The sequence below is a fragment of the Strix uralensis genome, chromosome 16 (assembly GCF_047716275.1).
Source record: "Strix uralensis isolate ZFMK-TIS-50842 chromosome 16, bStrUra1, whole genome shotgun sequence".
In the NCBI taxonomy this organism is placed as follows: Eukaryota; Metazoa; Chordata; class Aves; order Strigiformes; family Strigidae; genus Strix; species Strix uralensis.
Genome location: NC_133987.1, coordinates 6,022,153 through 6,045,150, shown reverse-complemented (window position 1 = coordinate 6,045,150; position 22,998 = coordinate 6,022,153). Strand labels below are relative to the sequence as shown.

At 49.3% G+C, this 22,998-nt stretch overlaps 1 protein-coding gene across 1 annotated transcript in view; it reads right to left on the bottom strand.

Moving 5' to 3' along the window:
• Nucleotides 1–930, bottom strand: part of CACNA1H (calcium voltage-gated channel subunit alpha1 H) — a 128,214-nt gene extending 127,284 nt beyond the window's left edge. Inside the window, exon 1 of the mRNA XM_074886017.1 lies at nt 823–930. Within this exon, the coding sequence (XP_074742118.1) occupies nt 823–915 (93 nt within the window). The 5' untranslated portion in view covers nt 916–930. The remainder of the gene's footprint in view (nt 1–822) is intronic.
• Between the last annotated feature and the right edge of the window lie 22,068 nt (nt 931–22,998).

The window sequence follows — 22,998 nt, the reverse complement described above, 5'->3', positions numbered from 1 at the left end:
GAGGTTGATGTAATGCATCAGAAACAAGGCAAGTTGGTTCCAAGCCTGAGGACTCAGTTGCTGCAGGAAGCCCAGCGCCAAGGTGCAGCCCACACACCAGATGCTGCCGGGATGTGCTTCCAAAATGAATCCTGCGGGCATATGGCAGCAAGGGGATTGCCAGGATGCAGCAAGGGATGAAGTGACAAGTGTGATGATGCCCCACTAAGCTTGGGGTGGCCAACAAGGGTCTGTGAGCTCTGTATGGGTATGATTTCTTAAAGGTCAGTTATCCTGGCACTTGGCAGTGCTGCACTTCAGCTGGTGGGGCTCTGCTGTGGAGCAGAGCAGGCACGGGCCCGTCCCATGCTTTCTTGTTCATGAAGAAGGGAATGAAATGGCAGTCACCGGTGCTGTATTGCACAGACCAGACTGCAGCAATCCAGGAGATGCTGGCTAGGGTGGAACTGACTGACTGCGAGCAAGAGGTTCCCTGCAGCACTGTCCATCCTGTAATTAAAAAGTGTTGAACACCTCCAGTGGGAGCCGGATGCCCAGTTTTGAGCTCCCTTACCCTCATTAAATATGTAGAGAGAGGATCTTGCTCGGGTAAGCCCAAATCACTCAGCCTTTGGGTCTCACCTAGGGCCATGGAAGCAGGTCTCCTTGGAGGACAGGCTTTGCATGCCAAAGTGTGGCTTACTGGAAAAACCATCCCTATGGGAAGGGCTTTCATGGCTGGATCCTGGGGAAAAGGGTCAAGATGGGGGTCCCAGCTCCCAGGGTGACCACCCCCCTCCACCCCACACATCCCAGGCAAGCGGGGCAGCACGGGATTCTTACCTCCAGGATGGTGCACCGCTCCGACTGGCACTCCACATCCTCGCAGGGCTGGAACATGCCCAGGGTGACGCAGTTCAGGAGGATGACCAGCATGCTGATGTGCTCGAACCAGGTGAGAGGAGGGCGTTAAGGAGAGCACACGCTCCAGCGGCCATTAGGAGGGGGGAAGCTGAGGCACCCTGTTATTTACGTGTCAAAAAGCCTTCAGGCCTCGCACAAGCAAAGAAGAGAAAACATCCCAGATTTGCTAAGGTTTGAAGTTTTTGGCAACTGAGGAAAGGGCCTTGGAAAGGGTACTCCTGCTGAGATGAAGGGACAAAGGATGCCTTTAATTTCCTACACAGCAGCAAAGCCAGAGAAGCACAAGCTACGCTTTCCACCTCAGGTCCCCCACACTTCATCCTCTTCTGTTCCTGCATGCCCAGGGGCAGCTGAGAGCACAGCTGCCTCTGTCCTCCTCCCACAGTGACTTTCAACTCCAAATCTCAAAGGGTTTTAGCAGTGAATCACCCCACATGTCCACTAGCATTAACTCTTCCACTACCAAGCTAAAGAAAGCAAGACAAAGATGAATTAACTCAGGCACCATCACCACCATAAACCTGGCTTGTGCCCAGTTCCTTGCTCCAAACAGTGAGGTTGCTCTCTTTGTTTCCATCTCCAGTCATGAGAGTGGGTGCTGAATGCAGGTTATCTCATTCCTACCTGGTTTCTAAGTCTCAAGGAGCTCTACATCATGACCAAGGATGAAGGCAAAGCAAAGCCAAGCTGGAGGCACAAGTTGGTAGGGCCAACGATGACGGCATGTTGGGATAGGGGATGTAATCCAGGACCCAGGGTACACAGCACAGGCTTTAAAAGGAACTGAAAGGGCTCAAGGTTGGATGTCTCCAGTCACCAAAACAACAAAAGACTATATTCTCTTGCAGGACCCACCAGTGCTCAACTGCACTAACATTAATAGTTTCAAAGTAGTAAGTGGTGATTTGCATCAGCGCAAAATAGGTCCAGAGCTTATGATTACTGCTGCTGGTATGACTATTAAAAATAATAAAAAAAGATTTGGGGGAACTAAACAGGAGTTTCACAAATTAGGCATGAATGAGAGAACTGTTCTTAGGAAAATAATTGGAAACATCTGTGCATGAATAAACCTTTATGCTTTCAAACACACAAGCTTATGTGAGAAGGGATCATGGAGAAAGAAGCACACAGACATTGTCTTATTTCTGATAACAACAATTCTCCTGCTTTGGAAACCTGAACAAAAAAACCCCTACCATATTTCTCCCTGCTGCTTTTAGAAGTATTTTATCTGGCATTTTATCAGTTCAGCACAAGATTTATCACAGCACAAGATTAGGCAAGTGCAGGGCTGCAGTCTCAAACTCCTTTTGCACACACACTCTCATTTATCCAGATTAAAAGAAAAAAGTGAAATCAGCAGGGTCAGGTCCAGCAGCTTCTCTAAAACCTGAACTCAACCCCCTTCTTGTTTTAGAGAGGGCTTTCACTTGAAAATTCAGAGCTAGGAACACCTTGGAGCCCATGCTGGGAACCAGACACATCGGACTTGGAAACCTACTTGTCTAAAATGGAAATGCATGAAATCAAATAAACAAATGAAATAAAAACCCAGGTCACCCTGTCAGTGATGTAGAAGGACCTGGAGCAGGCAAAGCTCCTGGCCACAGCCCTAGAGGACTTGTGCATTGCTGAAATACCAAAGTCGATTTATTTTAATTTCTCCCTCCCTTCAACGACTTCTTTATGATTTTTGACATTTTTAGGGCTGTTTGGATCTCCTTCCCTTTCACCTAATTAGAAGCAGAGTGGTAATCCTGCTCCATAGAGACAACAGCCTGCATCAGACCTGAACAAAGCCCAACCCGTGGCCACATCCTAGTTACCATATTTGCATCACTTGATGGGATTCATGTGGAACTCCCTGTAAACAGGGCTCCTGTGCTATTCCCAGGGTGCCTGCAGTTGCATTCATTTCACTTCTTATACTTGATTTTTTTTTTCCTTTAAAGTAAAAAAAAAATAAAACCATGTGGATTTTGCACTGTTAAAAAATGTATAACTCTGCTGATGAATTAGGTCTCCTCCTTCCCTGGAGAAGGGGACTGCACTGGCCCTGTACCTGCTTGCTCCAACCTTGCTCTGTCCTGCCCCAGGACACTGATCCTGGGCTCGTGCTGGCTCCATCCCCTGCTGCTCCAGCGAGGGGGAAGCGTACAGCCTAGGCTCTTCCCCCCCACAAAATGATAAAGCTTTTGAATCCACCATCCACCAAGAGCTGCTGGTTGCGTTACTGTTCTCCGTCCCGCTCTCCACTGCCTGAGCCCTTGTTTCTAGCAGAACCGATCAAGAATTAGATTTTGTTTTCCATTAGAAAACACTGATTTGTCAAAAGTGAATCGTGGTCACGGACCAGTTCAATTAAGACAGACTTTTTTTTTGCTTAAAACGTGGAAGAGTCCATCCCTAGCAAGGCAGAGGCAGAGCCTGTTGCTGAAGGGAGTCCTCAGGAGTACGGGGAAACCTTGATGGATGCCAGGGTTTCCCACACCCCGGGCTCTTCTGGCTTCTGGGTCAGTGCCTGTTTGCTGCTCAGATCGCTCTCATTGTGATACAAAAATCACAAACAGTTCAAAAAGAAAATTTTCTGAGCAGAAAACATGCCTGCCCTCTGGATCCAGCACCTGCCCCTGATTTTTGATTTCAGTGGAGTGACTGAAGTCTAAGGCTGAAGATGTTTGTGGGGTAAAGCGCCCCTTCTTCTGAACTACCCCAGACCTTTGTTCAGGTGCTCTGCTCATCAGATTTCTAAAAAACTTACTTCTTTCTTCTAAATGATCTAGTTGTGGTTTTTATGGTTAAATAATCACCAGCATGAGAAGAATTGCCACTGGAGTTGAAATGAGAGCCCTGATCCCTTGAAGAGAGGTAGAGCCGCCACTGTCCCCTGTCCATCTAACACCAAAGTAGAATTTGGTGTCTTTCATGGTGCCAGAAGAGTTGTTTTAATTTTCTAACAGAAAAAGAAAGGCTCTCCCTTAGCTTTGTGGTCACAGATGTTTAGAGTCTGTCAGCATAGTCAGCAAGGATCAGTCACAGCAGTGAGATGGAAAATGGCAATGCTGCCGCATGTAGAAAGAAAAAAGACAAAAGAAAACTTGTGTTGCCTTTGAAGAAAAGGCTGGAAAGGTGGAAGAAAACCCACTGTAGGGAATGGTTTTGCTTTGGCCAGAGAACAGACTGGAGGAGGAAGCCCCTGCCCAGGGCTCAGACATTTCCCAGGGATACTCCCGTCATCCCTCATCCCCAAACCCTTCCCGAGAGGATGAGGCTGGAGGGGTTTGGGCTGAAAGGTCCTGTCCCTGCTCAGCCCCTCCAGCCTACCTTCTTCTCCACTGCCTGTAGCTCCCTCAAAGGCATTAAGGTCCTGCCCTATTTATTTTCACATCAGATTAATGACAGTGAAATCCTTAATTCAAAAGCAGGATTACCCCGAGTGCTCTGCCCTAACGAGACTAATCCTCCCTCCCTCTGGTGCACAGACATTGAAGGGAATTTCAGTTCACTCCTCCCTTCCTTGCTCCTGCCTCTGGAGAAGCCCCAGAAGCTGTGATTTAACCCCTGTCCGGCTGCTTTTCCCGAGCCCCCCCCCATTCAGCCTTCAGCAGCCACGTGGAGATACCCCAATGCAAACGCCCTGGGCAGCGGGAGGTGATGCTGCTTTGCAAAGGGGGGGTTAAAAAAGGCACCTTTTCACAGCATCCTTCCCACAGAGCCTGGGCCAGTTCAAAATGCCCATCAAGAAAGAAAAGCCCCATTCTGATAATGCTGGGAAAACACCCAGAAAAGAAAAAGAGAAAGGAAAAGGTGAAATAAGTCCACAAGCAGCCCAACACCGGGCTTGTGCCAGCACAAATAGCAAAGCCGTGGCTAGAAACAGAAGTCCCACGGCACAGAACGGCCTCGTGGGTGACCCTGCGGCATTGCCCAGACCCTGCCCGGCTTTTTTGCAACCAGGAGGTCAAGGAAGGTGAGGGATGGTAACAGCAAGCTCAGCCATACGGGGCTCCTGCTCACACTCCGAGTGGCACTGGGTGGAACTGGGACGGGATCCTCCTGGTCGTCTGGCAGCGGTGGTGGCTGCGACCCGCTAAAACCGTGACTGTGCAAAAAACGGGTACTCCTGAGTTACCATGGAAACTGCTGCTCTCGAGGCCACCAAAGCACCACCCAGTTTAAAAGCAGCCAACTTCACGCCTAGGAGATTTGAAAAGAAAAAGATGCAAAGGGGAGATCTAGACTAACTGCTGGAGGCAAAGTTAATTGCAAAAGATTTGTTTAATATTTCTTTCTTTGACACAAATTCCAGGGTAAGGACATTTCAAGCGTATCTGGGTCGAGCTCAAAACACCCAGACGCCCTTCGGGCAGGAGCTGGGGAGCGCCAGAGCCCTGCCTGCCCGGGGGGGCTGCTCCCGGCCGCACAGCATCGCGCTGCGGGATCGACACAGTCTCTTACACTAAAATCTAACCCTGAGTTTAGAAGTGGCAATACAGAAACCAGGCTCTGCCCCAAAATGTTGTTGGTCCCACTTAGTGCAATAGCTGAGGCTGATGCTCTCCTGATGCTTTTCACAGGGTTTTACTGAAATCACCTCCAGGAAGAGCCCAGTGGCTTGAAGATGAAGAGCTCTGGTTGCTGAAGATGCCTCGGCACGGGCAAGACCTGCTTTTCCCGCTGACCTCTGCCGTGGTGGTTTAGCTGGTAAGGCCTTGACTTGATTTAAAAAGAGAGATGGGAATTCAAGGGTGTGTTGAAGCAGTTGCTCAAGAAAAGCTCGAGTGTTTCCAGCAGTAAAACTGAATGGCAAGAGCCCAACGCAGAGAGTTGAGGTTGGGTGGCCACTTTTTGGCTCCACATCATCTGGTTACTGGTATCTGTGCCAGGGGTGTGTTTGAGGAGCAGGCAACCCAAAATAAAGCTGGTCAGAGCTGGGCGTGTGTCCTACCCAGAGGGAGAGCTCCTGACACCTCCTGCCACCATCAGCAGCCCCCACCCTCTGCCACTAGCAATGGGGTTCAACACGCTCCTCCGTCACCGAGGTAGTGACAAAGCAAGACTCTCATCTCCTAAGGACATTACTGATTAATTAAGGAATCCAGTTAACAAACAGAGAAGAAAAAAAAAGTCTTTAAATCTGCTGTCTGGTGGGTCCAGAGCAGAACGGGACATCAGAGTTGCTTTGCATCTTAACATGCAGAGTGGAGCGAGGATGCCTGCAGTGGTCCGGCATTTCATAGCATCAACAATTTTTCTTAATGCAACAAGTGTTTCCCGAAGACAAGTTTGCATTTGGCCTCTGATTTAACTTTTTCTTTTCCTTTCTCCCTTTTTAAAGCAGTGCACTTGTGACTTTTTGCACTGCTGACCTCAGGCCCCAAACGGAGGAGCAGAGGAACGGGGCAGACCCCGGTGTCACCACCACACCTCTGGCCAGTGGCACACAGACCTGCCCACAGGTCGCAAAGATGAAACCCAGAGGGAGAACTTTAACACCCTGCTGTCCTGATCCTCACATTTAGCTTCAGAAGAGACTTAATTTATGAGTTTATGGCAAGAGAACAACCATAACCAAAAGCAGAAATAAACTGTGTGTCTTCACCGAGCTCACAGAACTCACACTGTACTTTGCATCTACTTAGTTCAACCAGTTTAGGCACAGATCTAATAAAACTAAGACCAGCCCCAGCTAGGCCTGACAGCTCCATCTCCTCCAGAGATAATTTGTACACTGTAACATGGACGGTGGCAGGCAGAAGAAAAGAATGACTCTGCTGAACTGAAAAACACCAAACCCAAACCCAGCAAGCCCCAGCTCCTTCCCATCATAAACCTCTGATTCTTGGACCAAAGAGAAAAGTAAAATTAACTGCAGTGATGCAACTTGGATCTCTGTCTCATGCAGTTTAGCCAGCAAAACAATGTGGATAGTTCCTTTTTCTAGAAGACTTTCAGATCCTTACACATTTGTGCAATGCTATAAGGGGATTTCCTGGCCCTGCAGGTCGAAGTCTAATATTTTCTTTAAATTTTCTTTAAAAATTTGAAGGCCCTCTTAAATATAAAAATGAAAGAAAAATAAACTGCTTGTCTTGTTAGAAAGCTAGGTTTTCGATATCTCTTTTAAAATTGCATAGGTACAGAGTGGACTGCTGTGCCAGCAGCCCTGGTTTGTGTCTTGTTCACTTTGCATCAGTCATTTCCCCACCCCAAATAATGCACAGAAACTTCCAGTGACGTGGGTATAGGCCAGGCTCAGACGTACCACAACGCAACCGGTCTCCTTCACTAGGCAGTTCAGTCAGTCTGCACATCCCCATTTTCAGGGAGATAATCTCTACCATCCGTCACTCTAATTCTAAAAATATTTCTTCAATAAACACAGTAAAAAATGCCGGGACCGTATTACCGCTGTGTTGCAAACTCCCTTGTTTTCATTCCATGCCTCGTGATGAAGGACATGCTGCCTCAAATTCCCAGGTCCTTCAGAGGAATCAGTCTGAGCTTCATTTAAAAGTTCCCCTCCTCAGCCTCAACCCTCATTTCTAAGTGCCCACATTGGAGAGAGGCAGGAGCGAAAAGCCTAAACACCCAGCAGCTGAAAAGCAGCAAGACAAGATCATGGTGCTTACTATATTCACATAATCTTATTATTTTTAAGCCAGTCAGGGGATTTTGGAGACTTAACCCATTATTTTAAACGCTTGGATTTGGCAGTATTGTGATTATTACTGTTATCGTATCTGTATGTACTGCACACGATGCTGAGGAATAACACAAAGCAATAAAAGCCAAGTTATAGTTACAAGGAGAACATATGTTTACAGAAGCAGCAGCCAACTGAAGTTTCAGTTTTTATAGTTGAAGATGTGACTAATGCACTAAATATACACACGCACACACACATATATATATACACACACACATCTGAGAGACTGGGATTTTCAGAGTGCTGTTGGTGAGCTGGGTATGTACTGCTCATCAGAGAGCAGTAGGACTTGGGCGTGTAATTCCTCCTTTGCAAAATCACAGCCTTGAGAAACGAGGCTGGGCAGAAACCTGAGGACCTGCTTGTAAACCACCCAACCCAGCATCTGTCCCCCAGCAGTGGCAAGAGTGCAACTGGCTGCAGGAGGAGAGCTTGGGGTGGTAGGAGAGGGGCTCCATCCTCCACCCGAGTGGTCTAGCAGACCCCGAGGATGCTCACTTGCTTGGTCAGACCACAAAGCAGCCGCTGCATGAGATGGCAACGAGGCTCCTGAAAAGCTGTGGAGCGTCAAAGCACTTGCAGGAAAAGGTGATGGGGATGGGGGGGAGCAGGGTATGGGGTGGGCACGGCTGCTGCTTTGTTCCACCGAGCCCCACGGCACTGCCACTGCGTGTGTCCATGTCCTCTGACTGATGCACGGGCCACCCTGCATTGGGTACGGGTGGGAAGCTGCTCCAGTGTAGAAATACTGAACCAAAAGTATCTATTGCCTGTTTTACCAGTATTTAGGGGTGCTGCCCAAATACTGGCAAATTATAGTAATAACACTTCCCATCCCTTCATGACACCAATGACAAAAATAGCTTTAAAAATGTGCAATATCTACCTCATCCTGTATGCTAAGTAACAGCAAACAGTCCAAACTCAATGATATTTGGTAAATAGAAGCAGGAAAAAAAAATAAAAAGAAAGAACAAGAAAGAAAAAGAAAGAACAGAACTGGAAGAAAAATGAGTCAGAATAAAATTCCCAAGAGGCAGCGCTGGCTGGTGCTGGCATAATTTTAAGGAACATTCTTATTTTTAAAAAGTTGATTGATTAAAGCTATTTTTAGTGCCCATACTGCACTGGATCATTCGGGTTCGTTTGCTTATGAATTGTAAAACAAAATGAGGCAGCTGCACTTCAGAAATATATACCTCCCCAACAGCACCACAAACACACAGACCAGAAGCAATATTTCAGCCTGAAAGACACCAAGTTGGCACATGTCTTTGGAGATGGGGCTGACTGCAGAGAATTCTTGTTTAAGAAAGGATTAGCCTGAGTTACTGGAATAATTGCATCGCACTAGTTTGCTATAAAATATCCATAATGGGATTCCAACCCGGTAGCAGCCCCAAATGGACCTTGAGCAACAGGCTGTTCTGCTGGTCTGCTGCAGGACGTGCCTTTCTCCCCCAAAACAGGAATAATTCCCTTTGCCTTGCACAGTCAGAGATCGGGAAGCTGATTTTGGGGCAGAACTCCTGGATTTGACCTCACTAGATGATTTTTGGCTGAAGCACAGCAGGTTGCAGCCCTGGGCATCCCAGATGTGCCGTATGTGTTGCAGCCAGGGCATCCCAAACCTGGAAGACTTCCGTGTCGTGATGTTTATCATCGCGCAATGCAGAAACCTTCCCGCAGCTCCTGAGACCCCTCTGCAAACCAGAGACCTGCTCCACAGGGGTTCTCAGTGCCCAGGGTGCCCACGTGTCCTTTGAACGCCCCCTCTTTTAGTTTTGGCACTCTGGGCAGCTGGAAACAGCATTTGCAGTGAAGGTATCTGCTCTGAAAGCACCGAGAAGTTGGCATTTGTGCAACTGAGCCGCCACCACAAATAGCCAGCGGTCCTCAAATAACCCCCCCTTACTGACAAATCTTGGTAATGACGGTAATGCAGAGAGTAAAGTTTGTTCACAGATCATTCACTGGCAGTAAAAGGAGGCTAGATCCATCTTACTACCCACCTTAAATCATTCACCTTGCTCAAGCCAATCTTTTGGAGCCATAATGAATTTAAAAGCAGTTAACTCCAAGTCCTTGTCATGTGTCATTTGTCAGACAGTTTCATTTTCCCTGCCCGTTGTCACAGCTTTGTAAGGCTGTTACAAGACAGGCGATGCAGCAAGTTGCAGCTATTGGGGATTAAACTTCAAACTAAAAGGATGATACAGGCATAAAAGCACCTCGCGGGGTGCACATGCTCACGCTGCCTCCCGATGCGGCTCAGTCGATGAAACACTAATCCCCCCTGTTCTCAGGGCTTTTTGAGCATAAAACCAGGATCCGTAAAACCCGATCACTACCGCTGCTGCTCTTCCCTGCCACGTGCCCCCCCCGCACAAACCTGTCCCGGCAGATCTTGTACCTCTCAAACAAGCTCAGCAGGGAAATCAAGGCGACACAAACCATTGCTATACCCAAACTCACAGGAAGACCTCCCACATCAGCCCGCTGGCATGGAAAAATCACCTCCACTGCCTGTGTTAAATTAGTGCCTGTTAATGCCCAGAGTGATGATAGCAAACGGATTTAGCGGGTCGTCAAGGCACCCATAACTGCTGCGAGATGCCCCGAGAAGAAACAAGGTTGTATCAATTAAAGTGACATAAATGGACTTCAGCACAGCCGTGCTGCACTGGGCCAGCTCAGGAGCTGCCCTCTGAATTTTCATTTTATTAGATGATGGGAAACACCATCTTGCGTGGTTTAAGTTCTGCAGCTGGAACCCCAGGGCTGGACTGTGCCAGAGGAGTTGGGGTTAGCATGGTTTTCTTTTCTGTGAGACTGCTCTGAAGCCCTTGAGTGGTGGGTTCAGGCCATCCAGGAAAGCCTCTGTTCCTGCCATTTCCACATATCTTTATAAAAACCCTCAGTAATTAAAAGGTGCTATTCCTGACTGTCAGTGCAAATAGATCTCGGGGCCAGGGCCACAGATCAAGTCCCTACCACTTCACCCAGAATAAACCCAAATGGTCTCTAAACACATCACAACCCGCTCAGGCACTGAATACCCCAAATCCACCCAAATGAGAGCGTTGCATGCTCACTAAATTCCCAGCCTTCATTTACCCAGCAAGGAGACAAGGACAGAAACGGTGTTTTGCCTAGTCCCCTCTGCCTGTGTGACTCACTTGATTAAAATACATATAAGCACCCATCTAAGCAGTGACATGCGAGGGTGCGCAATCAGAGCAGGTAATTACTTGGGAGAGACGGGTGTGTGGGTGAGACACCAAATACTCAGGAAACGGGTCACAGAGGGCAGAAAGCTGCAGCTGCGTCCTCGGGGGTGGCTCAGTGTCATGGCAACTCGGGGCTGTAGCTTGGCTTCCCAAAATGATGCTGCTGGGGGTGAACCCCAGGCAGGAGGTTGAGCCCTAAACATCTCCTGTGCCAGCTTTGCTCGGTGGTGGGCGATGCTGGAGGGGGCTACAGGGAGAGGATGGGGGAGATGCGGCTCACCAGCTGCCTGCCATCAGTCCTGCCCTCGCTGGGCTTGGCTCCTGCGTTGTACGAAGTGATAGGGCAGCGCTTCTGGAGTTTATTTTGCTTTCTGATTTTTGCTTTCTGTCTGTGGGTAAATGCAAATGTGGTTTTCTCCACAGGGAGACACACAGGTGTGTTCAGAGCAAATACCACCAGCCTCATGCAGCCAGTGTGCCAGCAGGTCTGGAACAAGCATGGCTTCTCCCATTTACACCAGTATCCTGGTGAATTCGGTGGGCTGAGGAGGGGAAGCAGCCTTCCCCTATGCCCTCGGTGCTGAGGAGTAGGAGCTGTCATCCACAGGGGACCATGCAGGTGACAAACTTTGCAGCATCCCCTTCTGAGGAAGGTCAGTGCAAAGATGAAGCTGCTCCAGGGCTGCAATTCCCCTGGAAACACATCACCTTTGCATCCCATTTGCCTTTTCCCTACGTGTGCCCCTAGCAAAATGCATGCCATTCCTAGCCTGCACTCAGCTAAATTGTTCCACCAGCTCGCTGCCTCAAAAGTGTAACCCTTGGGAAGCCAAACTCAGCTGGAATCCTGCAAATAAAGAGAAGAGGATGACTTTGTGTTCTCTGCCTCATCTATCCAGCCAGAGAAAAAGTGCTTTACAAGAAAAAAGCAAGCAAATAAATTAAACTTTGCAGAAGCACCGTGTGGTGGGTAAGAAAAATCCCCTTTTACAGATGGGAAATATCAACAGAGAAAGAGGTTGGAGGGATGGTTTGCGAGGGCCAGTGTTCCTGCTTTCAAGCCCAGTTTGCACCCACGCAGTTCGGTACAAGCCAAAGGAGACAAAATACATCCCCGTGTGAGTCACTCAAATCAGGGTGGGTGTCAGGCAGCAATTGCACCCCATCATCCTGAGCCACCCCAGCCACCTCCCAGGCCAGAACAACCGGCATCATCCAAGCAGGGACAGCAGGACCTCGGGCTGTGTTTGCGTTAGCAGGATGATAGCTAGTGCTTCCCAGGAAAACACCACTTGGAGGGATGTGGATCTCATTCTAGGGATTATTGGATCAACTGCTCCGAGTAACGCCCTCGCAGCAGGTACTGAACTCTCATACCCACTGCAGATCCCCTCCAAATGGGGATCACAAACCTCCCTGTAGCTGTGCAGGCAGATGCTGTGAGGGGGGCACACGCCTTGCTCCGACCTCATCCAAACCCAAATGCTCCTCCAGGTTTCCAAGGGCAAACAAAAAGCCAAAAGATAAAAAGATGCTGGAAGAGAAATAGCTGTACTTTTCTTTCCACTGTGCTTCACTTCAGCTACAGACAGAGCTGCGTGGGACTAAAGATGCAATGCCCCCAGCAACCCTGAGGATAGTGTGAACTGGCCTTTAGATGGTAAGAGGACAAGAAAAAACTCCCAAGGGACCAGTGACCCCAATGCCACTGTGCCCGCCCTGGGAAAAAGCCAGCATTTCCCCAGCATAGGCTCCCTGATACTCCTTTTGTGCCACGATGCCCCATACTGCAATAATTTCAGTGGGAATTTTTAACCTGATTCTCAGGAAAAACGGTGTTTTTCTTCCCTACCTTAGATGCTTCAGGTGTGTTACACACTGTTAGTATCCCATCATGGCTTTCAGGGTTGGTGTTAGCAAGGGAGAGAGCAGCCATGGAGGTTTTTTTCTTGTTTCTATATCAATTCAGCTGCACTGGGTCCAACTTTTTTAAAAATAAAGGGTCAAATTTTTTTTAAAAAATTATCTGCTGCATTTCAGTCACGTCTCCCTCTGTAAACCAACCCCATTCCCAGCTGGTTTTGCCATTGGGGTCCTGGCCAAGATGCGGTGACACCCCGCAGAGGGATGACCTCCCCTGCCAACTAGCAGCCAGGATCGATCTCGTCACAGCATCAGAGTTGCCCAGGGTGGTTTCAAAAGTCTTAAATATTTAATTTATTATCAGCATTGATCCCTCTTTTAATGAGCCAAACTGCACCCAGAGAGAGGGGTGTTTCCACCAGCCTGATCTAATCTCCCTCCACTTGAGTGCTTCATGTTGAAATTGGGTCACTCGCATGAAAATTTTGTTGCGTTTTTAAATTCGATGTGCCCCATAGCCTTTATCTGGGATTTCTAAATATTTGCAGTCAAACAAGATCAGCCCTGAGGAGAAAGTAACAACTCGGTGGGGGATTTCTTGGCTGGAATCTGCCCCATCTCTGCCCATTTCCAGCCATGCTCGCAGTGGTTCCCTGCATGGCTGGTGTCCATGCTGGGCAGGAGAACCAGCCACCATTAAAATAATTATTGCTTCGACAGCAAATGAGGCAGAAACTCGGAACATGAATTATACAAGCGCTGGGGCTCTCCCCCCAGCTGGGCATGAAGTATTTAACAGCCGAGGAGGGATGTTGAGCTTTAAAAACATCGCTGCGATTCCTGCCCTGTCCTTCCTTGCCCAGCTCTCACTCTGTGGGTGATTTATCCAGTGACACCCTCAAAACCTGCCCTGACACCAGCTGCCTGATGACCCAGCAGTTTCAGTGCGTGGTTACATCCTCATCCTCCAGTGGGATCTGGCCACCGGCTGCTGAGCTGCTTCGGGCTGAACTTCACAGGCTTTTGGACAAAGTCAAAACACTGTTTACATAGAGGGAGAAATAATAATAATAATAATAATAATAACAATAGCGAAGCAAATGGTCTATGAGTAGGCTGAGCAAAGGACAAGGGTAGTATGAGGGATGAACCATGACCCAGCCCAGGGATGGAGCCGAGGGCTCGTCACTGCAGCAGAGTCTGGCTGCCCACAGCCCCGGGGTGAGTCACCAGCACACCTGAACAAACCTGGTCCTCCGCTCACGCACAGCGAAAATCAATTCTGTCAACATCAGGGCAGGAGGATCTGATACAAACGGAGGCAGCAAGCGCGGCTGGGCCAGCTCCCCTCTGTTTGCAGCTGGGATCACCACCCTGCAGGTCCCTGAGCAAGACCAGTTCTCACAGCCCGGTGATGGGTTTGACAGAAATGTGGTCAATCAAAGTTAAGACTGGCTGGGCTTGGGTTTTTTTAAACATTATCAGCATCAATAACAGAAGCTGCCCTTCTTGCCTCACATAGTTAATGCTGTGTCATAAACTTGGCTGCCATTATCGATATCAATATGATGTCAGTGTCCATGTAAATGTCACTTGGTAGCAATAATGTCAGCGCTGCGGTCCCCAGGGTCAATAAACAGCAATACCAAATGTCATCCAGCCGGAGAGCCTTGAGTAATTGGGAAGTGCTAATATAAAGGTAAAAATCAGGGATGCACATGGGGCATGAAGTTTGTTTAGAGGAAGAAACGAATTTCACCATCGTCCAGAGCTCTGACAGCTTCTGGATTCAGTCCCGCTGCTGCAGCTCTTGGTCTTCGCTGCCACCATGGGCAGGAGCTGCCGGGATGCTCTCTCTGCCTTTGCACTTTACCTGGGCACAAAATATGCCCTGACCAAATCCTGCCACCCCTGTGCTCCCCACGGAGGGTTTCTAGCTGCTCTCGGGGAAGGGAAAGGCGCAGGGCACGGGCACCCTCCGCCTGCCCTGCCAGCCCAGCAGAGCCATTCAAGGGCCGGCTCCTGGCACGCACACGGGTCCTGGGTGGATGTATGACACGGCATTTCCAATGAGCCTTCCTGGGGTTACTTGGGAAGTAGAGGGGAGAAAACATTTCGTGAGTGCAACTGAGTGAAAAGGAAACGCCACCGCTGTCTGGTGTTGCGTTTAGCGCGTGGGGGCTGAGCAAAGGGTAACCCGCTGGAGGAGCTGGCAGACGGCAGCATCACCAGCTCAGCGCTTGGAGGGGCACTTCAAAACGGCAAAACGTTTCTGACTTACTGTCTGTAAATCTGCTCCCACCCTGTGCTGTGCTGGAGAAGACAAATAGGTCCAAGAAGCGTGGCTGATCCATGCAACAAACACCCTTTTAACCTAACTGATGATGTCGAGATGTTTTTACTGCAATTCTCAACTCATGCTTGAGCTCAGTGAGCAAAGTTATCCCTGCTCGATTTGTCTCTGCGCAGCTGTAAGTGGCCTCAGGAAGGCTTCCAGCCTCTGCCAAATGCCTCAATGCATCCAAAATGAGGTTCCGTCCAATTTTGAGTGAACAACAGAGCACAGGCGGGTGTTTGCACTGGCTCAGCCAACCCCATGGCACTGGGATTACCTGGTTTTCCCTGTCTCTGGGATGCAGCAGCAGCTCTGCCTGATGGGTCCCAGTCCTGGACTCGTAGAGGAGCCACGGCGGAGCCCTCGGGGCTTGCTGAGCTCCTGGTGGATCCTGAGCTGGGCTGTCCACAGACCTGGGCATGCTCAGAGCTAACCAAGGTGACAAGTGGCAAAAATGAAGGGCAATAATAATTGCAATCATTATAAGCAGATGGGATTTTGGTGCCTTCCATCACTTTCCATTCACTGCCTGCTTATCCTCAGGACCCAAGAGATGTATCTGCTACAACACTGAGTTTTAGGAATGACTGTGCCGACACTGGAAGCCCCCAAGCTCTGCCCCATGACAACCTCCACGCTTTTTAACTCAGCTGCAGGAAACTGAAGTCCTATTCCCAAAGAACCGAGTGCTTTTGCAGCCAGGGTCTCGTGACAGATTTGCATAAACAGCAACATCCATCACAAACAGATAAAACTTACCTATCTCAGTACTGCCATTTGATGGATTGACCTGCTCTGTTAAAAGAGAGTATTACTGGGAGAGCAAAGAGGGTTTTCTTTTCTGACTGCAATATTAAAAAAAAAAAAAAGGGGGGGGGGAAATAAAATAAAATCCCCAATCAAACACTTCATGTTATACTTGGATCCATGGCACATTCTTCTGATGAATAGAGGCAATTATTTTTCAAAATAATTTAAGCAGCTTTGATTCAAGGGGCAGTTTAGACTGACATTTAAATGAGCTCAAATTTAAACCGAGCTGTATTATCAGCTAGTGATTTTCTACTTACTGCTTTAAATAACTCCATGTCCCACGTTTGCAGCGTAATAACTCCCCAAATTACAATAATCTCAGGAGGTGAAGGACCTTAATGATGGAGTGACCTGCTTCACCACGGGAAGCACTCTGGGCTCGGGCAGCTGGTGGGGACACCATGCAGCAGCGCAGAGTCCCTGTGAAGTTGGGGACATTACAGTGCCAGAGGACACACATCGCAGCATCCCAGTGCAGGATGCTGCTGGTCATGGCAGCGTCACAATGTGGTTTAAAGGACTTTGGAGTTAACCTTCCTCTCCCAACCTTTTCACCCTCCCCAAAACCTCTGTATCACTTTAGCAGCATTTATGTTGTGTGGTTAGGTTTCCCCTGGCGAGTTCAGGTTTCGCTGGATGCTTCGGTGCTTTCTCTCTGATTTGTTGTCCTGGATTAGCTGGTGAATGGTGAGGACTGGACACATCCCACTGGCACCTAACCAAGCTTGAACAAACCCCAGAGAAATAACAGAGCTGAAACATGAACCTCTGCCCCAAACGGGAGCTGAACCTGAACCGCTGCTTCCTGGGGATGCCAGGTAGCTCAGAGGCCTGTGAGTGGTCTCCTTTGCCTTGTGCCCTAAGAACCTTTGGCCAGAAACACCACAACATCACCCCAAAAGGGACTTTGCTAGGGAGCTGCTGGCCTGGAGCAAAACCAACTGGAAATCCTGCCTGAGGGCTCGTTCCTGGTGAACAAGCCATGTTTGTCCCTGCTGTGGGTTCAGCTGCCTGGTCACAAAGGGGATGGAAGAAGGGGATAGGAAGAAATCTATTTATTCTGGTCCATGGTGATGTATACATTGCATCATCTGTGACAAAACCAACATGCAAGCGCCTGGTTATTATCCTCACAGTGATGCCCAGATCCCTCTACCTGGGATTCACTGTGAGGCCCAGGACTGGCTCTAGCTGGGGTCAGATCTATTTGATTCTCACACGAGGGGGGGCCTAAAAATGCTGGATGGTGCAGAAACAAGTGGCTGCCTTTCCCCAGGTCGTGCTGACTCTGGCTTGGATCATGCTATTGCTCTGACTGATGGAAAAACTCAGGAGCCAGAAAACGCATTTTACCCAGCCATAATGGTTAGATTGGAAATATCAACACCTTTTTTTCTTGCAGAAAGAGTCTGGCCATCTCTAGGTTAGAAGCTGATTCCAGGCACCCCTGCACATGTTTTATCTGCCCCAAAGATGAGCCAGTCTCCAGCGCTATAAAAGCAACGCAGCATCTGAACCCCACCTTTGGTAGGCATCAAGACTGGGTGCTGTGCCAGCACCCTGGTGAGAGCAGGACTTACCACTCCACGCCTGACAATGGGACCATGCTAGAAAAATGCTGAAAATGGTAATTGTGCTCAAGCACAAAGCCCAACAAGGCAAATCCTGGCAGCCTAAACCAATCTCCTTGTGCACAGTACCCCAGGTGCTCGCTCCCACCCAGCCAGGGACTGAAATCCTGCAGTGAGGACCAGAGGGCCACGGCAAGGGGATGCCCAGTGCCTCTGGGATGAGGATGCTGCAATAAGAAGGGGTACAGGTCCCTGGAAGTGACTTTTGCAGCCTTCTGCAACCAGCTGTGACCCTAACAGCTGTCCCTGGATGGCCACGCCAGCACGGCGAGGCTCTTACAAGCCAGGAAAAGCCCTTAACAGCCTTAATTTTTCTCTCTGCTCGCCTCTGCTATCTCTTGCTTCTGCCTCCAACTGGAATATTATCAAAATAAATAGAGGATCTCAAGATGCAGCTGACAGAAAAAAAGAATGACGGCTGGCCATTCCTTTCAAACTGAGGGAACATGAGCCAATTCTCAGCAGATTTTCAGGCCACACAAGGTTCAGACATGCAGTCTCTAGACCTCCACCACCCGTTTGCCTAACTGAGCTTTGATGAGAGCTAGATTTTTCTGCAGCCTCAAATTACTACTTTTTTTTTTTTTTTGGTCCAAAATAGTTTCAGTTTCATGGATTTGTTTTTCAGGGCTTTTTTTTTTTTTCTTTTTTAACCCCCTTCGTTGATGAGCAGAGGGGGGCATTACATTTGCTAATGACACTCTGTGCTGCTCAGCACTGCAGGGAGGAGGGTCCCTGGTTTGGGGACCAGGAGTCCTTTGCATCCCGACACTGGCAGCGCTGCCGAGTGTACTCTTCACCCAGGTTCTTCATTACTGTAATGCTGATTAACGCCTGCACTGCTAATGAAGCAACAGGGTCCGGAGGAACAGAGGCAAAGGGAGGGGGAAGGAGAAGCAGGCCCTGAGGGAATGGACAGGATGGAGCGAAGGAAATCTGGAGAATTGAGTGGGCCCAGGGCTCCAGCTGCATCCCGAAGGAAGGGAGATGCAGTGCTGCATTAACTGAGTTATCTTTTTCTGGTTTGAAAAAGCTGGGCTGTGCTGGCATGGCCAGCTAGTCAGGTGACAGCAGAAGCCAAACGAGCCAAGTCTACCTCTCACCTATCTCAGAGCTACAGGTGGGGAACAAGCTGGGTGATGGCACTACAAGGGGCTCACAGGGGGTCAGGTCTGCATCTGGAAAGAAACTCCACAAAAGCCCAGCTGAAAGCAGTGAGCCAAAAGTGATGCTCACACTTCCCCCCCATGGCTGCACATCCCACTGAGGGTGTGATCCTTCCCTCCCATTGACAAGGTCCAGCCAGCCTCGAGCAGGACGGGCTGGGGAGCCCGGTAAGGATGCTGCTGGAGATGGGCTTTCCTTTCCAGCTTTATTCAGCCCTGCATTGCAACCCCCAAATATCTGTGCTGGCTGGAGAGCCCTTCAGGCAGACGCAGGTGGTGTGGCATGCAAGGGGTTTGGTCAGTGCATAAATCCTCTGGGTCACAGAATCACAGAATCATTCAGGTTGGAAAAGACCCTTGGGATCATCAAGTCCAACCCTCAGCCCTACTCTACAAGTTCTCCCCTACACCACATCCCCCAACAGCTCATCTAAACGACCCTTAAACACATCCAGGGATGGTGACTCCACCCCCTCCCTGGGTAGCCTATTCCCACAGGGTCCTCAACAAAGTCCCCAACAGGGCTCTTCTTTCAGCATTATTTTTTCTTTTAAAACTTATCATCCCAGTTAGATTCTCTCCAGTAAGCACCATCAAGCACCAAGAGGAGGGGAGTGAAGCTGAGCAGCAGCATGGCTCCTCCTGAGTGCTGCTCCGCTCCCTCTCCCTGGACGGCAACTGGTCAGGGAATGGCCCCATCCATCTCCTGCTCAAGGCTGACAAGTGAAATTGCTTCATATCCTTCCCAAAATGCGTGGAATGAAACTGTGATCTATTTTAACACATATTCAAAGGGACACTGTCAAGTAGTTTAGATCCAAAATGAGAGATTTCGTAAACAAACCAACCAAACAAAAGACTTACAAAGCTTGATATTAATAGAAAAGTTATTGGGCTGCTTTTTTTTTTTTTTTTTTTTCACACAGCAATAAAAGAAAGCTTTTTAAAAAGTCCCCCTGCAGTGTTTGCAACCCAAACAAAACAGCATTATTCTGACACATGAGAACCAAGGAGCAGGAGCTGCAGAGAAGGCGTGTGGAGGGCAGCTTTGGGAGAGGTGAAGAAAAGCTTTAACTCCCTTGTGCCCCCGCTTTTCACCCTCATCCCCAGGCTCTCCTACCTCAGCTCGCACAGGCTGGAGACTCCCCAGCATCAGTAGGGCTCCATGGGAGGATGATCCTGCTCACAGGCAGCAGATGGGTGCAGAGACCCCCTGTCCCTCACAGGGGTCCTGGCGCTGCCTGCAAACCCAAGCACCGGAGGAGCAAAGCCCGGGGCAGGGATGAGCAAAGAAATTTGGGCTTGCAACCATGAGAAATATCAGTGCAGCTTCTCCCCCTCCCTCTTGAGCAGGCCAGGTTGGAGAGCAGCCAGCTGCCTCACGTTTAGCCCCTGATCATTAACAGGGGGTCCTGACTGCTGCAGCTGGTGGAGATGACCAGCTGAGGGGCTGGGTAGGTGCTTCTTGATGATGCTGGGGTGGTGCTGGTGGGCCAGGCAAAGTTTTGCAAAGGAGGGAAAGATTATCAGCTGTATTTTGTAACTAGTGGAAAACAACTTGGGTGCAGTGGCTTGGGCGAGCACAGAATGAGGGAGGGGAGAAGGGACCTGCCTCCCCGTCCCACAGCTGCCTCCTGCGCTCCTCCAGTGATGCTCCTTCAGTCATTTTGCCAAATTTTGTTTCCCACCGATGCCGAGGGCAGTGATCCCCTCCCTGGCCCGGGCTGCCTGCAGCAGGGCAGCTCTGCAAGAACAAAACTACACGTACAGCCCAGCACAGGCAGCAGGACCCCTGAATTTCAGTGTCTCTACTGGCCCAATTCTGCCCCAAGGTGGTGTCACCACCACTGCAGCCACATTTCTAACCCGTCCTCACAATCCTCACCCCGCAGCATCGCTGCGTGGAGGTGCGAGCACCCAAAATTTCTCCTAAAACACTCCCTCCCTTTCGCGGGCCGGCAGCTCCAGCTCTCTGGTGTTGTACAGGCACGGGAGACACTGAGAGAAGCCACAAGCAAAGCTTTGCCTAACGGGGTCCCATGCTGGAAAATGAAAAAAGAAGTTGCAATTTACACTTTAAATGAGTTAATGTTCATGAAGGGCTCTTGTATTGGTGCAGGCGGTTGTGAGAGCCAACGCAACAAAATGCTAATTCAGCTCTGCAATCAATGGTGCCTTTCTTAGAAGTGGGTAGATAATTATGTCTAAACAGAAATGAGTTTTTTAAAGAGGTAAACAGCTGAAATTCATTACCTCCCTCTCTAGGTATCTGGAGTAAATTGGTGACATTGGCAAACGCAGGAGGTTTCTGAAGGTTGCCCATAGGCAAGTTCAGTTACTGCTGGTAGCCATGATGCAACGGGGAAGGGCACGATGCCACTCTCCACGCTGGATTTCACTGGCATGAAGAAGACTTACAGGATCAGAGGATGCAAATATAACCAACAGCTCATCAGACGTAAGTCTGTCCCAAGCGGGGCAGTGGTTGTGTCCCCGGCGCCGACCCATGCAAGCGCCCGTGGAAGGATGTGCCTGCAGGGAACAGCAGAATTTGGGCCAAGGGAAACAGAGCTGCAGCCCACCAGCTTATCTCCTGATGCATCAAGTCTCCAAGAGGATATTTATTTAGCAATGTCTTGCTAAGAGAAGAAAAAAAGATTAGTTAAAGCTATTTGGAAACACTGCAGCAAACTATGGTCTTTCCTTGAGAGATAATTACTCATCTGGTTTCCCTGTCTAATGTTTATTATTCTGTTATTAATGAGGCCCCTCCTCAGCGCCACTTTCAGCTTTCAAAAGAGCATGTTGGCAAATCACCAGGAAGAACGATCGCAGCCCTGGGATGCACACCGGTACGTTAGCAAAGCTTTGGGGAAAACACATAAAACTCAACCTCTCGGATTTTTTTCAGTGTGCACAGACACAAATAAGACCCAAAACGCCTGTGGTGGGTGGACAGGCACCAGGCTGGGCTCAGCATCGGGGATGCTCCAACTTACTGCATCCACCCCCGCCGCGTAGGAAATCCAAAGCGCGTTTTGCTGGGAGCACACGTGCCCACCTCGGGCTCTTGGCAAGTGTTCCTGCCAGCGGAGCAGAAGAGCCGATCGGGAAAGGCTCTCGGACATCAGACTCATGTTCAAAGCAAGAGGGGTATGTGCGAAGCACCGTGGGGGTGTCGGGGTCCTGGCTTGGGCTCCCTGGGGGAGCACCAGCTGCCCAGGGAGCTTGGGGTCTGTCCCCCAGCCCGCTGCTGTCTGTAGAGAGACGCCTGACCCAAGCCAAAGGAGAACAAATAACAACCTGGATGCTGAAATGAGCTTGCGGAGGGTTTTTTGCCTGCTAGCTGCTTTTTACTTAGGCTAAATGGGTATAAAATTCAGTGGATGTTTGCAATGGAGAGCGCCAGAGCAAGGTGAAGGCTGCCGAAAGCCTCTGCGCACTGGGCTTTAAATTTTGATAGAAATCATCTGGATTTGAACCGGCTCCTTTTTCTATTTGCCTCCTGAGGGTGCTGCAGGGAAGAGGCTTTTTGCTCAGAGCACTGATGGACATTTTAACGTTAAGCTGCAACAGCGATCGACGGCATTTAGGGTTTAGTATTTGGTCAAGCACGTCTGTAAACTCAATCAGCTCTGGCCCCAATCCAGCAAAGCACTTAAACGTGCCTTCTCCTGCAGATTTTGCCCAGGCTTAAAGAGCAGGCAGGGCAGTAAATAGAGGGCGAGCCTGGTGCATCGGGAGGGGAGGATGCAATGCTGCCTGATGGCAGGGAGAGGATGGGGTCAGCAGTGGGTGAGACAGCAGGAGGGGAATTCCCAGGAGATCACCAGTGGTATTATTTACACATATTTCAGAGGCAAGCCGGGACCAAAGAAGCATATAATGACAGTAATTGGTGGCACACAGATGATTAACCTGAGTTTCTCAAGTTCTGCCAGTGCGGTTTTCTTCGTTTTCTTTCTAAAAAGTACTACCTTGGATTTATTTTCCAATAGTGAGTGAACCCAGGGCTTTCAGCTTTAATTGGGCAATTCTGTGGCAATGGGAAGTTGGCAACTTGTGCAGGGAGGACAGTAGGGCTGAGCGAAGAACAACCCACATCTGGTGCTTCTCCCATTCAATAACAGAACAAAGATAAAATGTGGTGTTCAAATAAAAGCCAAAGGCATCATAGGAAGCACACAGCTGCAGAAAGGTTTCCAGGCTTAACACATAAGCCCAGTGCAGCGATTCCCACCTTGGGCTGAACTCTTCTGGAGGTGTTCTGGGCTGCATATGTCAACCTTCTTTTCTTGCATGGGAGTGATGATGGAATTCTCCATCATCATGTGGATATAAAAAC